The following is a 17402-nucleotide window of genomic DNA, read 5'->3' on the forward strand; positions in this document are numbered from 1 at the left end:
AAGCTTCAGTGTGAGGTGATAACGTGGTTTTGTTTATTATTGCTCGTGATCGTTAAACGGAATATCAAGAAGCAGTCGACGGCGATTGTGATTCTCGGAAATGGAGTAAACACTCGACGAGTTCCCGTTAAAATATGAGGAGAGCGTCCTTCCGTGACCCGAGGGAATCGATTTCGTGCGAAAATGTATCTCACGCGTGTGTTCTTGGTACTTCTGCTGGCAGCGAGCTCGAGGTTTGTTTCGCTCATGATTTATTCGAATTATTAAGGCCCCATACCACAGTGGTACCGCGCGCGCGGTAAATGGGTGTATTTTTAATCATTTTTTTTTTCGAGCAAACGATGAATGGTTTTTTTTTTTTTTATTAATACTTCTATCCAATATATACATAAACAAGACACTACACAAATTTTTTTATCCAAACATTACGAATAGTTTGCGGTGTCCATCGCTACACTCTGACAAAGTTGCTGCTTAGTGGTTGACAGCAATTAAGCCATACGGTTCATCTGGAGAAAAAGAAATATATATATATATATTTATAAACTAGACATATAGGTTGATAGCATCACGTAGGGAAATTTCGATATTTAGAAAAAAAATGGCGCCCCAGCGAATTTTATTTTCCATTTTCACAGACAATTTTCATTCTTTATGAATAAAAATAAAATAGAAGGGGACCCTTTATAAAGAAATCCCTACGTGGTGCTGTAAACCTATATGTCTAGTTTATAAATATATATATATATATTTTTTTTTTTTTTCTTCAGATGAACCGTATAGCTTAATCGCTGTCAACCACCAAGCAGCAACTTTGTCATAGTGTAGCGATGTACACCGCAAACTATTCGTAATGTTTGGATAAGAAAATTTGTGTAGTGTCTTATTTATGTATGTATTGGATAAAAAAAAAAACATTCTTTGTTTGCTGGAACAAAATTATTAAAAATACAACCACTTACCGCGCGCCCACTGAGTCCAAATAGAAATAACGCCAAGAAAATTATAAAAATTTGTATACGGGCTAGATTTTATCCCAAAAATACCCACACAAATTTTGGGAAGGCTAGGGTACCTAAACGCTGAGAAATAAATGTTTCAATTTTTCACTTTTTAACGTGGGCTCTTATGGGAAAATGCGTTTTCAACGCACTCAATTACGCGCTACGAAGTAATTGACGCCGAGATTGGATCGAAAATTGTATGCATAATAGAAAAATACCTAAAGAACATAGATTGATTTACAAAATACTCCGAGGGTAGTTGTAGTATTAATATTAGGTGGACTGGAAAGTAATGTCGTTTTTGCAATTTTAAATACTTATCCATCACTCATCGGGTCATTGATTTTTATCGATCTGGCATTGAAAATTTGCACATTAGATGGCAAGTTGATAACGAGGGCGATTACATAATTAATTAAAAATAGAAATTGATCAAAAATTTGTTTGGATTTAATGTAAAAGAAACGACATTACTTTCCAGTCTACCTAATAATAAATTAAAGAATACTAGGATAATGCGTTTTGTCTTCTGCTATTGACATAGTATGAGAGATCTGGCACGCTGTACGAGAGGTTGGAAAACGCGCGTTCAAATACAAACAGTACTGTAGTTTGTCTGAAAATAATTGATTTACAGTGGGTGTAGAATGTATTCGTACACCGATCAATTTCCCAAAAAACTTTTGTGTGAAATTGTAGTTTCTTAACTTCTTTTTTTTTTGTAAGCAATGATTAGATATGGTCAGTTGCCATTAGACATTTGCGCGGCAACTCATGTGACACCCGGAAGACGACACAACTTGCTATATGGGATTTATTCCTTAGGAGCTGTACACAGTAGTACACCTCGAAATAGCGATAAGATTTGAAATCCTATAATTTTTATAACAAAGTTCTTCTTAACGAGTATTTCATGATTTATCATTCATAGGAAAGGTACTAAAGTTAATTCTAAAATTTATTGAACATGATATATGCAATTATTTTATTTTAAATAAAAGTATACATATTTACAATGAAATATAACGTCATTTATATGCCCACCAGGACTACGCTGATAGCCACAATTTATTATTAAAAAACAATTCTTTTAGAAAAACCTTCTATCTCTTTACATTAATTTGCGTGTAAAAACATATCAATATTTAAATTACACATTAATTAATTATTCAAACTGTTTAGCCGCTAATATATTCTGTTCCTCGTGTCGATATCGTGAACTTTCCTATAAATGAATAAATCAGACTCGCGATATTTCCCAGCACAAGAATTGCGTACATTTTTTAGTATTATTTGCAACGCATTTTTTTTGTTTATATCGCTCTCGATCAGAATCGTCACCTTTCTCTACGTGCGTATCGGTATTCCCGTGTTCGATCGATATGCATAAATATGCGAACAAAAAGCTTCATATCATCGGGGTAAAAAGTGCCGATGCACAAGAAACCGGTATTATAAATATTGATCGTTTCGGTGGATATACTTAAGGTGGTTCACTGGTCTCGCGTTGCCTTGATGACAGTCAATGAACTAGACGACTGTGAGAAATTGATCGAATTGCTTCGTGTTTCCATTGTGCGTCCGTTACGTGTGGACGCTCTTGATTTTCCGTCATCTAAAAATATCGACAGTTATTCCATACCGTTTGGGTGCAACGACAGTGACGTAATTTGAGGTTTATCGGTTCTGTGTGTTCAACGATATCGAATTGACGGATGCACGTACCTATACGTACGTGTACGAGGTCAATTGTTCACAGTTTAACATATAAGACGGGTACGTTGGTATCTGTAAAATTAAAACGTGCAATTTTAGTTTAAAGTTATGATCGGTACGATCGGTTGGGAATGTAGATGTACATTGATTTGGGAGTATAAACAATATTTGTTTATTGTTGTCATAAGCAATACTACAGTTGTTAATAGTGGTATTTGTTGGTTATAACAGGACCAAGATTTATTACAGTATTGTTGCGGATAGAGTTATAATTGCTGATTCTATTATAATATAAAATACGACATCAAGTAGAGAATACAAATTCATTAACATTTAAAGAATTTTCAAATTCAAAGTTTTTTGGCGCTGAATGTTGGATAAGCGCGTAATCTGTTTGTAACTGTTAAATGTGAATACCTATATACACTTGTGAAATTTTATGGAGTCATTTATTATATTTTAGAAAAGAAAAACATTTTGAGATGGCTCAAGGAATACGTGACACTTTTAATTGTGAAATTAGCAAACATAGATTATGCATTATCAATTGGTCTTTTTAATCTTAATGGAGATCTTGAACTGTTAGTTTGTAACTCAGATTGCGATGAAAATAATTAAGATATGAAAATATTATTTCGCGTACTACACTTAATTTTAGAAGTACGCGTATATTTATAATACACTTTGTACAGTTCAATTTCTAAGTTTAAAATTCTTATTCTATATTAGTTATTCCAATATTTCCTGTACGTTAATCGTTAAAATCCATACATTCGCAATCTGTCTGCAAATTTCCCCTTTCTACGACACAAGCCATTTCGAAATGATGGAAGATGAATTGTGTACACTTTCCCGATGATTCGAGGGGGTTGGGTCTGTTATTCCCGTCGACGTTGAAGGCACGCCGTGTAATTAGCGCTGGAACACTCGACCATGCAGGATACCGCGAGCGTTAACTAATAATTTATCGCCTCCGTCGATCGCGATTTCGTCACGCCGCTTAATCGATCAGCCTCCGATCCGGACGCTTGTAGCCGACAATTTTAACGAGTCGTTTCCCTTTGCAGATGCATGTGCTCGACCGGATACACTGGCCAGAATTGCGAGAACGAGTATATTCCCTGCAACCCATCGCCATGTAAAAACGGAGGCACGTGTCGTCAGATGAGCGAATTGGAGTACGAATGCAAGTGTCCCGAAGGTGAGTCTTGAATTCATTTTTATCTTAATCCTCTGCACCCTCGAGGCACCTTTAGGCTGATAATAATGGACAGACGCGCAAGGGAAGTCGAAGTTTAGTCTCTTCCAGGACCAGGATTATTTTGTTTAATTAGATGAAATATTACTTAATGCTTGGGATCTGGGTCTGTAATATTTCATTTATATTAAGAGTGATGTCGATAGTTATTGATAAGAAGAACGGCAATTTTGCTGTCTTAAACAGTAACGATAGTTTGATCTGCTTGTTGAGATAATTATCAAAATTGATATGTTAATTGGAATTGATGCTTGTAAAAATTGTAGTCTCTGCAAACTTGCGTAAAAGAAGCAAAACAGTTACTAGGCATTAGTACTTTATTAGAATCAGACTGCGGATATTTGTACAAATTCATATTTCTTTTTTTTATATATACAGATGAAGAAGAGAAACGTTTTGTCTTCTAAATGTTATAACGTTTATTATGTTTTGTATATTTTATATGTTTATGCATTTATACGCATTCTTGTATAGTTTTGTATATTTATATTTGTCATAAGTGCATAAATATTCGCAGTGTAATTGTAGTATATGCATGGTTCACAAAATACTTGGATCGACATTATTATTTAATATGTTCCTGTAGTAAGGTAGATTAAAATTAACGTTTGAAATAATTTAGAACTTAAATATACAAATATCATATGCCCCAGGGTTCCTGAAGAGATTAGAGTAACAGTTCCTAGAAGTTTATCCTTTTCAATTAAAACACGTGCAATACTTGGTGGAACCTACTTTAGATGTACATTGTACAAGGATATTTCGAGATTACCTTTCCCCTTATTCATTACTTAAGAATTGGTAATTTTCGAATAGCGAGTGTAGGAAAAGAACCTTGAGAAGAAAATACATGACTCGGTGGCGATTCATTTCACTTATCGATTCGGTATTAAATCGTGACGAATAGAACCATTCAAATATTTTTCTGTACCTTATCTATCCAAAAAGCCTCGATAAAATAAGTTTATAGGGTATAATAAAGTCTCCTTGTTAGCGAAATGCTTCGATCGCTATGCTCCAGTTAGTTTCATTAAACAAATCGACCGTCAGAATTAGGTTGGTACTCTTTTATTTTAAAAATTCATGATACTTAAGGTCTTTAAAACGTTACCAAAAGATGTACGAAATTATATTTAAAAAATCTTAATATCTCAACATTTATTACTTTTTATTAGGACTATTTTTTCTTTTTAACTTGAAAACAAATTGAGCAGGCATTCGTACATTCAACAGAATCTCGTTCATACACGTATAAATAAACCTTTCAAATTTCGGACATCGATGTCAATTATTTAGCCTGCGAATAAATCATGAAAAACGCTTTAAAGCTGCTGAAAATGAAAGAGTACCCCCTCAACGAGCCTAAGTTGAAGGTTCTAGACATCTAGCCAAGCGTTTTCCCATAAGATCAAGGGACGAGCTCATCTCTGTGTTCTCAAGCCTCCCCCGCGATCATTGTCGTTGGTGAAAACCGCGATTCCGCGGCATTCTCACGAATTGAAAAGATCGACGGTCTGGTGTCCTCGCCTTGAACTGGTTTTCGCGGGCGATTCGCGAGGAATGCGTTCTGGAACAAAGCCCCTGGGTCGATCGGCTTGGCGATTCGTCCCGTCGTTTCAGAGAGGAACCTCTTTTCGAAGAAGCCGCGTTCCACGTTCCACTCTGTTTACCGCGGGCAAGAAAGTCTCGGTCGTGCCCGTTGCGCAACCTTGTCCCAGCGATGGACGTGACGAGAAGAAGGGGCCGGAGGGGGAAGACAAAAGAATGCCCGCGGGGCACTGATTAGTCGGTGCAACAGGTACAACTTAAGTCCGAAGGGGTGGTGGCCATTTACGTGCGTGTGTGCACGGTGGATGGTTAATGTAAAGCCTAGGGTCAGCCTAGCGTGGCCTCCTCGCTCGTCGGATCACAATGCGTGGTCCTGTCGGTTCCCAGGCGGACCACAACACCATGGCGACCCCACCTTCTTCGCTTCTTCCGTGCCCTCCCTGCGCGGCCGTCTTTTACGCCGCTGTGGCTTCGGTCGCGCGCCTTTTCCCGTTAAACAAGCCCCCCTCAGAATTTTCCACCTTCTTGCTTCTGCTTCTGCTGCTCCCACCGATCAACGATCAACGTCCGACGGCGGGTCCGAGTACCCCGACGGACACGAGCAAACTTTTTATCTAGATAGAAGCTTCAAGGATAGAGTAGAGGATCAACGAAAGGACTTATTCGGGATGAGGAATGGAAATTACAGATTTATTTGTGAGAATAAAAGTAGACGATGCGAAGTGAGCGACGTTGAGCTGTCTCTATGAACGTGGATAGGGGCTGAGTGATTCATCTGTTTTTATTCTTTCGAGTAAAGCTGAAATTTGTATTCTTTATTCGGAATAAGATTGAGATATCGATGCCAATCGAGGAACATTTCGACCAAATTATCCTTGTTTAGGATTGCTAACTAATCGATAATCAGGATCAACGTATAATACACGATCGGACATAATTAGCTCCAGAAGAAATTAGCTCCAGAAATCTGCTGGTTCATAATTTTTGTAGATTCAAATGTTTACGTTCACCGATTGACACCAATCGTCAGATTGATCTGCAATTTGGCAATTGTTCGCGATCATTGTTAAGGTAAAGACACACGGCAATCTCCAATCGCTGTCCACTTCTTCTCCGAACTATTCCAACCACGTTCGCGTGCAAATTCCACGACGTTCTTTCCGCATCGTTGCTCGTTCCGTGACACTCCAATAAACGGTGAAAATCAAAACTCGTGAAAGGCGTGTCTCGTTCACGTGCCCCTAATGGCCAAGCGCCTGTTCGAGTTGTTCCTTATAGAGATGCTGGGGCTCCCGGGACGAGGCCATAACTATTCTGGAATCTCAGCGTCACGAGGAATCGTCGAGTTTCCCCGACTCGTCTCCGCGAGTTTATCCATCGATTGCTTGACGTTATTGCTGTGTAGCATTGGTTTCTTTTCTACGGAGCGTCAGTTTCCCCTTCGGAAATGCTCGCTCGGGGCTCGGATAGTTATTATCTGGATCTTCTAAATTTATTCTTCCTCGTTGCCGTAATTTCCTCGGAGACTCGCGTTCCTCTTTTTTCTACGATAAGGACGACGGTTCTCCACGGGGATCAAAACTCGAGCTGGACCCTGATATCCAGAAGTTGCGTGAAAGGTCTTCTTTCGAATTAAAGAGTATTATTTTTCGGTACGGTTGTCTTTTACCTTTGCTGAGGTAAAATGTATGTGTCGGTAGGACGATATTGTTCATCTTTGGTTTTCAAGTTAATTTCACCTTTTCCTTTTCAAATTTTGTACCCTAGAAATTAAATCGCAATGAAGTATATAGGAGTATATAACGGAGTATAAGTAGTTGCTTAACGCTAAATTCAGTCTGTAGAGTGGGTACTTTTTTCGTGGCAAGCCTTTTATCGAATAAACTTAAACATGCTCGTTATAACTTTCATAAAATCCGTTTCTTTAGCGTGACTATCATTGCATGCTGCTCGGGCAACTTGTAACACCTCCTTTCACTATCTCCGCAATTACTCGTATTCCAGTCTTTATCATTAAAAGTTTTAATACACATCCCTGCCAAGAGAATCCAAAACAATGTCCCAGGAACCATAAATAATCGATCAAATTTCAATAAGATTCATGATATATTTTGTTAATCATTCCATCCTATACTAAAATCCTTCGGGTAAATATCCTCCAGTATCAATCAAGACACTCGTTATTAAATTAAATTACTCGTACCTATTTTGAAAATGTCACTATTTGGTCAGCACTCGTAAAATAGTCTCGGCCAGCAAAGCCCGTAGAGGAGACATTTACAAGTGCGTAACCGTTCCCTCAGTCCTCGCACTGGAAACGATTTGCCAGCGTACTTAGTCACGATGCGCGATGGTTCAATTTGCAACACTAGCCACGCCGCTGCGTCTTCCAGCTGCTCCATGTCTCGTTTTTTCTCGATTTTCTTCTTTCCACCGCGCTCGGTTCGACGTTCGTTCGTGGCGTTTTTGCCCGGGACTCGCTTTCCGCGAATGGAGAACCCTCCGAGCTCCCAGGACGAGGTTGTAACTATGGTCGGGAACCCGCGGGACTCTAGAGGCTGGCCTGGCTTCCAGTCGATTTGGTCGCGTACCTATTACTACCTAGCCGTAATGGTTCAATTTGCAGCATCCCAGCTTCTCGAGTCTTTCACCCGGTCGTGTTCCTCCTCTGCTCCGTGGCTAGCACGAGCCAGCATCCACCTGTCTCTCTCGTTTCCCCCTTCGTCCGTCGTTTTCTGGCTTGTGCAACACAGCACAACCGATCGTCGTCCCTTTGCCGAGGACGACCTCGGCCAGCAACAGATTTCCCTCTTCGACGATCCGATCACGCCTCCTCCATTCCATTCCGCTAATTAGAAACTGCTCTATCGAGCGCCGGTTAAACGATTAACCGCACGCCCGCAGATTAATCGACCGCGCGATGGAGACGGCGGATTAAAGGGCGAAAAGAAAGGGTCACCGCTCGTTTTCCACGGGATCGTTCCAGCTTCGATTTCTTGCATTACCTGCTGCATCGCGGAGATTGTTTCCGACTTGGGGCATTTATTCCGTCGTTGGCGAAATAGACCCGATTTATATAGGTGGATAGAGTAGTAGGAATTGCGAAAATGTGATTAGGAAATGGTTTCGAAAAGTGGCTTCGGAGTTTTGGGGAAGGGATAGTTATGTTCTTATATTATTGCAGAATCTTTTAAATTTTAATTGTTCAAATATTTTTTTATGCATACAGTGGGAAATTGTTTCTGAAGGAATAGGTTATCTCTTCTCTCAATTTTCTATTTATTTTCTCATTGATTTTCGTCTGATTTTTTGAAGTTGAAACAGTTTTAAACGACATTCTTAAATTGCATTTATCCGATGCTGTACTATTTAAATTCATGAAAAATTGCTAGGACGTGAATACATTTTTTTTTACTAAATTTACTAATAGTGGTAAGATTCGATTCTATTATCAGAGGTTAGTTAGATATTTTCCTTTATCGTAGACCTTCCAGAATAAATGATACTGAACAAAAATTGTTCGGCCACGAATACACCTTTTGAGAAAATTGATTAAAATTCTCTTAAAAGAAGTAAGGATTGGATTCAACGTTAGGGAGGTGTCCGTTACATGTGTTTTTTGTATTTGAGAAGTCTAGCAGAATACGAAGTTTGAGAATAGATTAAATAGATCCCATTAGACCAGTTGGCTGGAATTCCGCGAGAGACCCACGTTCGTCGTAATTCGCGAGGCATTGGTAAGTTTAGCAAAGGAGGCTAAATTGCCTCGCGTGCAAAAAACGCTCCGACCCTGATCTATTTCCTCCGCAACCCCTCTGCATCGTCGCGTAAAAGCAGCTTGCGTAACAACCCAGCCGGAGAAGAGGGGGCCCGGAACGTGTGTTCCTAACTTGCGCGGCTGTTGCCCCGACGCGGCCCCGTGAACCTCCTGGCCACGCACTTTATGCCAACGCGTTGGCATAAATCAGCCCGAGCGCGTACAACCGTCCGGTTCGCTCTTCCTCGACGTGTTTCGCCACTCGGACGAGCAACGCGAAGCTCGCGTTTCCCGCGACAAAGAGGCGTACATGCGTGCGCACCGCGATCTCTCGACGCGATCGCAATAAAATCGATCCTGGCCGATCGAGCGCAGCTGACCACGGAATCGTAACCGTTTTAATTGAACCGACCGCGGGCCCTTTCGCGAGGCAAACGAGCGAGAACGAGAAGCGCAAGATGCACGACGCTCGATGGTCTCTGGCCGCGTATCTAACCTCGGAACGTTTCGAATGGCTTCCCATACAACTCCATAAAACCCTAGGAATTCGTGCTCGGGACGGGAGGAAAAAACGATTTAATCGTTCAAGCGCACGATATCAAGATCGAACAAGCGTGTGCTCCCTCCTCTCGTCGATGCGCCAACGCCGAGTATTCAATTAAGGGGGCAAGTGAACTGCTCCAAAACAGTGTCTTCTTTGAGAATTAATTCCACGGAAGTTGATGCAGGTTCTCTGATCAACGTAGAATACTCTTGTAATTAGAAAAAAGATACCTATCCTCGCGAAGGCAATTTATTTAATCCCTTTAGACCCTACCCAACGATAGAGGTTAACACCTCGGAATCTAAAAGACTTACGTATCTCTTTACCACGAGTATCGTGGATCCTCAATCGTCAACCTTTACTACCGAACAAGACGATTAAACTCGAGAAGTCTTTTTATTGTCCACATTAAATTTACATTTCGAAATCGAATCGTACTCGTCCCATAGTCCACTAAACTGAATTAAATCGACCCCGCACCAAACTCTAAAATCAGCCTCATAAAGAGGACACACTCGCAGCCAACAAACGCAATCCTTCGACGTTAATCTCGCCACCGTGCTACGCGAATTCCATCCACCATACGTCACAGCCGCCCAATTAAATTCCAAGATAACTTCCTTCGACATCGTCGTAATCGAAGCGAGCATCCGTTTGTCGCGGAACCCGAAGGCCATCGACGAGCCAACGCGAACTGCCGTCGACCACGCAAAATTTCAATTTCAATGCCTACACACCTGCATCGAGGGATCGTTAACACGCGATGCTTACCAAAACCACCTTTGTTCCCAACCACGGAAAAGTAGAGTACGAAACGAGTAGATGCGCCGCTCGGTGCTCGTGTTTCCCGCCTAATCGCGGGCGCCTACGTCGTCAGCCACCTACGAAGAGCTCCAAGAGCAGGAGGAACGAACGAATGGCGCGCAAAGTGTCGGGAATGGAGCCGCGACATGCGCCGGAATAGAGTTAGACGAGCGAGCCTTGACAATAAGCGAGAATAGAGGGTACGTCGGCGAGGACACTTGTTAGACGTCGTCGTACGCGCTTCCTTTGTGTCCAGATGTACCTGGCTATTAATTATTCGACGCGGCGAACAGAGCTGGCCAGAGATGAGTCGAGAGATTTCGTGCCTCTGGCAAAGAGTCGCCGCTGAAACGCGTCGTGGAAGCACAATTTTAATTAAACGCTCGGGCTGTTAAGGATAGAACAATGTAACGCGGAGGTGTCGATAAATCCTCGCCGGGTACGAGCGTCGGTTCGATTGGTCCCGTGCGAAAGAAGACGCGAATTATCGACGCGTGGGCGTTGCGACGCTTGCGTGGAGGCTACGGGTTCGGTGATAAAATTCGTGTACCGTTGCTGGGAACGACGATTCAGCACTTTGTATCGCCGACGCTTTATGCCACGGTCAAGGGCTTCTTTTCCGTTATTTCGCGTGCTTGTGCTTTATAAACTTTGCTTCGTCGTTTCGTAATTTGCAATTCTCGTGGTGTTTGCAAGATTAAAGTACAGGATAGGGTGTAATTTGAAGCTTTTCACCCGAAGATGTCGAAATTTCTTTGTAAATGGTTACTCTGGAAACCTGTGATTTTTTGTTGAATCCTTGAAAAATGAAATTAGAAGAGAATTATTAAGGCGATGACCGGGAAACTGGCAAGTCCGTTTTTTTTCTGTGGAATAGATCAAAGAATTAGGTGTGATCATTTATCTTGTAGAAAGTGCAGAGGTTTCCAGAAATGTAGATATCTTCATTTTGAAAGCTTAGACCGCTACAAAGCTGATAGGACTTCCTAAAAGCCAAAAAACGATTTTCTTAGTCTCTTTAGCCCATTACCAAACAGATAAGATATAAAATGAAATCACAGTAAGCTCTTCTATCCAGTCTCCCTGCACTGTGTACAAGGAGAAGTCCTGAACTTGCATTAATTTCCTTGCAATTACTTTATTTTATAGTTACTTAATTATTTATTGGGGGATCGAGTTTATCAGAAATGTTAGTTTCCATTACATCAGAAGCTACGAACACAAACGTGCGAGGAGCTACCATTTCCTTCCTTTCCCATGGAAAAAGAAATTAATGAAACAGGTTGGATGGAGTCGCGCGAGCTTCCGAGGGACACGTATCATCGCGGTTCACTCGCACTGAGTTCGAGACAGTGACAGATACCGGTCGTTGTTGTCCGTGGTTGCTCTGAGCCGAGGGTATCGGTATACTGGTGGTATTTCGTTCTCATAAAAGCTGGCGTGGGCACGATAAATGAGTCCGAGCCACGGAGCTACGCAAGCTAGAGCTTCCAGCTGAAAGTCTCGTGTCTGTTATCCGAGTCTCGGTACCCGACTTCGCAAACGTAATAGAACTATTTCCCGTGGGAGGGTATTAAATTTCGTGGCAATCCTTACCTTCGTCAAAGACGCTTCTCGCGTGGCATCTCGTATACAGCCAAGTCTATCGCTGGCAATAATTGAACCAGGTGTAACCAGGTGGAACCAGGTTTAAAAGGAAACGGTACATCGGGTTTCCTTCTATGTGTGGAATACGCGTTATATGGAAAGTATAATATAAAAATGTGGTACAGGAAAGATTTGATCCTCTATAACCCTGCATGACCGAGAAGTTGTATTACTATTACTTATTACGAGACCATAGACATTCATGCAGATTCATGTTTTTATAAATTCAAATAAAGAATTAAGGTAGAAATAAAAGTATGTCCTATCTTCTAAACAGTGTTATGTGTCGTATTTTATATACTTTTGTATTCATGTACATTCTTAAACGTGCTTCCCTATTTTCACTTGCTACAAATGCATAAGCATCCGCAGTCTATTTTACCTTTCAACAGCAAGAGTAGTCGATATATCGACCAGCAGTCACATTAGGGATTTGACATAAGAAATTCATTGAATTTATTTATAAATTTCACGTCTAATAATAGGTCGATCGTAACTAACATTTCCCCGTCGTTAAGAGGTCAATGTTCACATTTATAAACTCTGATTCGAAAATAATACTTTAGCATGCAAACAATTTGTTCGTAATAACTGTTTCAACGTGTCCCACGCCGAAATAGTCACGGCTAGACGTTTATGTTTATTTAAGTTTATTATTCAATTTATATCTGAATATTAACGGTCGTGTTGTGCAATTGTATTGTTAAATGTAATTCAGGCTGTGGGGGGTTAACTTATCCTTAAACAGTGAGAAGTACATACGTTCTGTAATTTTCACGATAAAGGCGATGGTTCTTCGCAGACAGAATGATCAGAATTAGAATTTTTGTAGATATTCCAATATACAATATAAATATATATATTCAACGTTTTGATTAGATTTCCCGAGTCGTTTGAATAGAAAACTGGAACGAAACATGCATTTGGCCGCATTCGAATGCAAAGATTTAAAAAGGAACTCGTCCATACGGCACGTCTTCGCGATCGTTATTGAGACCCAAACGGATGCATTAAATTAATCCAGATTTATATCCTTGGCGCAACACACGCACACAGAAGGCGTGTTGTACCTGGGGGCGCGGTCGATCCTCTCGGGCTGTTGCTCCGTGGCTACTCTCGCGATGTCCAGGACTCGGTTTACACCGCGTGGGTGTGGATTTATCATTCCTCTCTCAAGATCCGGACAAAAGGGACCACGATACTCGTCGTTTTCTCCAGAGGCGCATAAGCTGAAGTAGAGGGGGGATCTCGCGAGACTTCCAAGAGGCCCGGGCGAACGCCACTCGAGGATACGGCCCTGTCACGACTCACCTTCCCGGACATAATGGAGCCGCTTATGGTTTACGAGCGGGCTCCGACTCTGCATTATGCATCCCTCGCCCCGATTTTCGCCGAATTCCCCGGAGAGTCGGTGGCCACTGTAATATCGCGACCCCAATCCGAACGAAAAGGGTTCGCAGTTGCATCTGTGCGATTCGTCGAAATCGTGGGAAACCGGGGGGCGCATTTTGCAGGTTGTCCGCGAGAAGATATTCGATGACGGAAACGGTGACAGCGACGAATTCGTTGGCTCCATTACTTGGTGGTAATCCAATGCCTGTTCGCAAATGTCCTCTATAACTATCGAAAGAACAGCGCTTTTAACGATAGGTTTATTAGAGATTTTTTTTTTACCAGACTTCTATTACCGAAGCGATGTTTTCATGAGTAAAGTCGATTTACTAGAATTAAATAGAAGGCTTGGTAGAATTAGGTTTCTCTGTAACTTTCCATGTGATAATTCGGAGTGGGTCGAAATGATTACACTCGGCAAACCTTGTGTTACATACAGGATGGTCCGAGTGAGTGTGACAAATCATAACTCCATTATCAGTGCTATTAGAGAAAAATGGCAAAAGAAGAAAATGATCGAATCAAAGAAAATGCGTATCTTTTTTACATAGACTGAATCCTTTCGTCATTCTATGAAAAAATAGTCACTCCATGAGATATTTTAAATAATTGTCTCGATTGAAGATGCTCAAATGCTTCTCCGTTACATTCTACACATTTTATACAACGCATTTTGAATAGTTTGCATTATCGAATTACGCATCTTTGCTATGTAATCCCTTCGTTGGATATCTTTCATACAGGTATCTTTCATGAACTCGTGTAAATACAAGGATTATTTTATCAAGATCGTATCGTACCTTTGATAACGATACAAGGTGTCTTCGCGAAGGGACTACTCCTCGAAATTGAGTGGTTCTCCGCAGATTGCGAGTCTTCTCGAAGTAACGTGTACAACGAAGCTCTGTAGTTTCTTCGGTAATCTGGTGCCCGTCAACTGTGAGAGATATTTCCGTGAGCTTCATTGACGATAAACACGAATCTCCGCCGGTATATCACGTAAAACGCTGTCGTCAATCTTTCGCGATCTTCCATAACGAGGATCGCCATCAAGGCTCGAGTCTCCGTTCCTAGATCCACCGAAGCACCTTTGAATTGCACGCACGTGTATAATTTCTACACACAGCACGTCAGTTTTTGTTGTCGTAAAAAATTTAATGTTGTACGTTAGTTCTGTTCATGTTTCAAGAACATTTGAAATTGCAGCAGTCCCGCTGTCAGGTGACAATCTCTTAACTTAAAAAAAAAAAAGAAACAATATAAGATGTGTAATTTAGCGAGATAGTGCATATAATTTCATGTAGTTTTATTTTTTCTTAGGTGGACAGTAGATATCCTCTCATGCTTTTGATAGTCAGGGATACGAACAAATTGTAAATCTTGTCTTCTCACATCCAGTCGAAATTTAAAAAGAGAGTACCATTTAGTTCTTGTATTTTCTTTTAAAAATCGCCCTCAGGGCAGTAGCATGCAGCGTACGTAGCTACAACGTGGGTTTAGGGTAAAAGATACTATGAACGGTATCATAAGAATCGAGAAACGAATGTTATAAGAAGAATGTTATGTAAAACAACGTTGGCTATTAAGAAGTATGTTATAACCTTGCAACTTTAAGTAATGCAAAGCAAAGTTTTAAAAATCGATTAAGGACATGTGTTGCGCGTCATTTCCAATTTCGAGACAAAAAACACTCTCTCGACATGGCAAACAATCTCCTCGTCTCAGTGGGGTAGGTTAATAATTTGATGATGTGAAAGGTGTGATGAATGAAAGAAACGTTGAAAAGCCACCGGTCACATTGGAGAATGTCCTCGGGAGTCCTCTCGTTGGACTCTACGGCCAAGGATTCGCTGCCAATGATGAAACATTCGCTCGAATCAAGCAGATGCAAAGGATTCCCTGCGCGAAACAATGGATCCCAGGATCGATACAATGGGGGGTGGAGCGAGGGGGTTCGATCTCCATAGAAAGGGGACCACACCCCGTAGAAGGAGACCGCATTCGCTTTAGCGGCGTGGCGTGGAAGTCGTTCCAGGGACCCACAAAGACCGTATAGAGTCATTGACTCGCTCGTAAAGCCCTAAGCGCGGTGTGTGCCGGTGCCTTCTTCTTGTTTCTCGTCCTCCGGTGCCTCTTCTTCGTCTTCCGAGGCGCGCAACCCTCCCACTTTCTTCGTCTGCTCTTTTTCCATCGGTTCTTCTTATTCCCCGCTTTCGATACCATCTACGAACTCGCCAACCCTCTCGTACTCTTCATATTTTACCATTACCATATCAGGTTCTCCTCGATTCTTCTTCGACCGACTCTCTTTCTCTCGCGGTCTATCCGGTTCCTTATTAAATATAGTTACGTAGATACGCTCACGTACCGTATCCACGCACCTTTGATCGCTGCCCTGATCATTTCTATGCGTTCCGTTCTCTCTGTGTCTTCGCTCGATTGTGTTGCTCGATTATCCTCCGCGTTCAGATATCGACGATCGAATCGGCCGCGCAACGGAGACGGCCAAGAATTTCATTCGACTGCATACGGCAAATAATACCAGCAAATAGGAATTTTTTCGTGACGTTTGATAGGATAGGTACATTTTTATTCGTTCGTAATTTTGAATAATTCTTGCTTTCGCTATGAATGAAATGTATATAACGATAAACCTATCACGATCGATGAAATGACCATTTTCAAACTTTTCTGTGCGATTCTTACATGCAATATATCAATTACGCACAATTGTTTAATGCATTATTCGATTCAGTTCCATGTAAAATATCTTTGCATCTAAACGAAAAAAAGTGTCTTTAGAATTGGTCGTTTGTTCGATCAGAGTAGAAATAGATAGATGCAAATGAAACATCGGTAGGTTTAGTGGTAAGTTAATAAGTTATTGCGGTTATTACGTTAGGTTAATAGAATAATTTCATTCTGTAATTCAAATAATTCGCTAAATGTGACATCGACGAAAATTTCGTTCCAGTGAATGGAGTTGTAGCGTATTTTCGAAGAAGGTATATAATACTCAATTTCGCACCGGACACACACTAACATAAGTAATACCACGTAGTAGCCAAGAAGTAATTTAATTCCTCAGGAGATAAGATAAAGTTGATCCAAGAATTAACGCACGATCCTCCGGTTTTCTTTAGAATGCTCCTCCCTGCTTCTCTTTTCCTTCTATTTTCTCGGCTCGGAAAGTTTCCGTCTTCGTGTTTCGCGGTGACACGCACCGCAAAACAAAAAAGCTGCCGCAAATGCAAGAATAAGGACTCGCGGGTCGTGCACACACGCGAGACTCGCGGTAGTCCCTCGGGCGCTCTTGAATTCTCACCAAGAGTTGCCCTTCCCTCTCGAAGAGCCGCGAAACTCACGGGCGCGCCAACTATGCTCGTTCCACGGCACTGTGGGGGGAATATGCATACGCAATAAGGAGATGCACGCGTACGTAGTTACGCCGGTAGCCATGTGTGTGCGTGAACGTCGAACGCGTAAAAGTTCAGTAAACCCCGCGATGGTGTAGCAGGGATACGAGCGTTGTTTCCTCGAGGTCATCCCGGTAGAAGTCGCTTGACCTTTGACTCCAGGCGCCTCCGTGTTCCCATAAAGGTGGCCACAGGGTTACTTTATGCCCCGCCTAGCGTGTGCACTCACCCTGGATGTTGTATCGCGTGTACGCGTTTCTTCGGCAGGTCCTGAGAAGTGTCCCGAGTGGTCGAGTTGACGAGTTGGTGCATCGTA

The 17402-nt window shown here is 41.6% G+C and overlaps 1 protein-coding gene across 1 annotated transcript in view; it reads left to right on the top strand.

The window, feature by feature from the left end:
* LOC128881094 (neurogenic locus Notch protein) overlaps positions 1-17402 on the top strand; it is a 367639-nt gene that overhangs the window by 157196 nt on the left and 193041 nt on the right. Inside the window, exon 5 of the mRNA XM_054131804.1 lies at positions 3788-3921. Within this exon, the coding sequence (XP_053987779.1) occupies positions 3788-3921 (134 nt within the window). The remainder of the gene's footprint in view (positions 1-3787; positions 3922-17402) is intronic.

Source organism: Hylaeus volcanicus, chromosome 8, assembly GCF_026283585.1.
Source record: "Hylaeus volcanicus isolate JK05 chromosome 8, UHH_iyHylVolc1.0_haploid, whole genome shotgun sequence".
NCBI classification, from domain to species: Eukaryota; Metazoa; Arthropoda; class Insecta; order Hymenoptera; family Colletidae; genus Hylaeus; species Hylaeus volcanicus.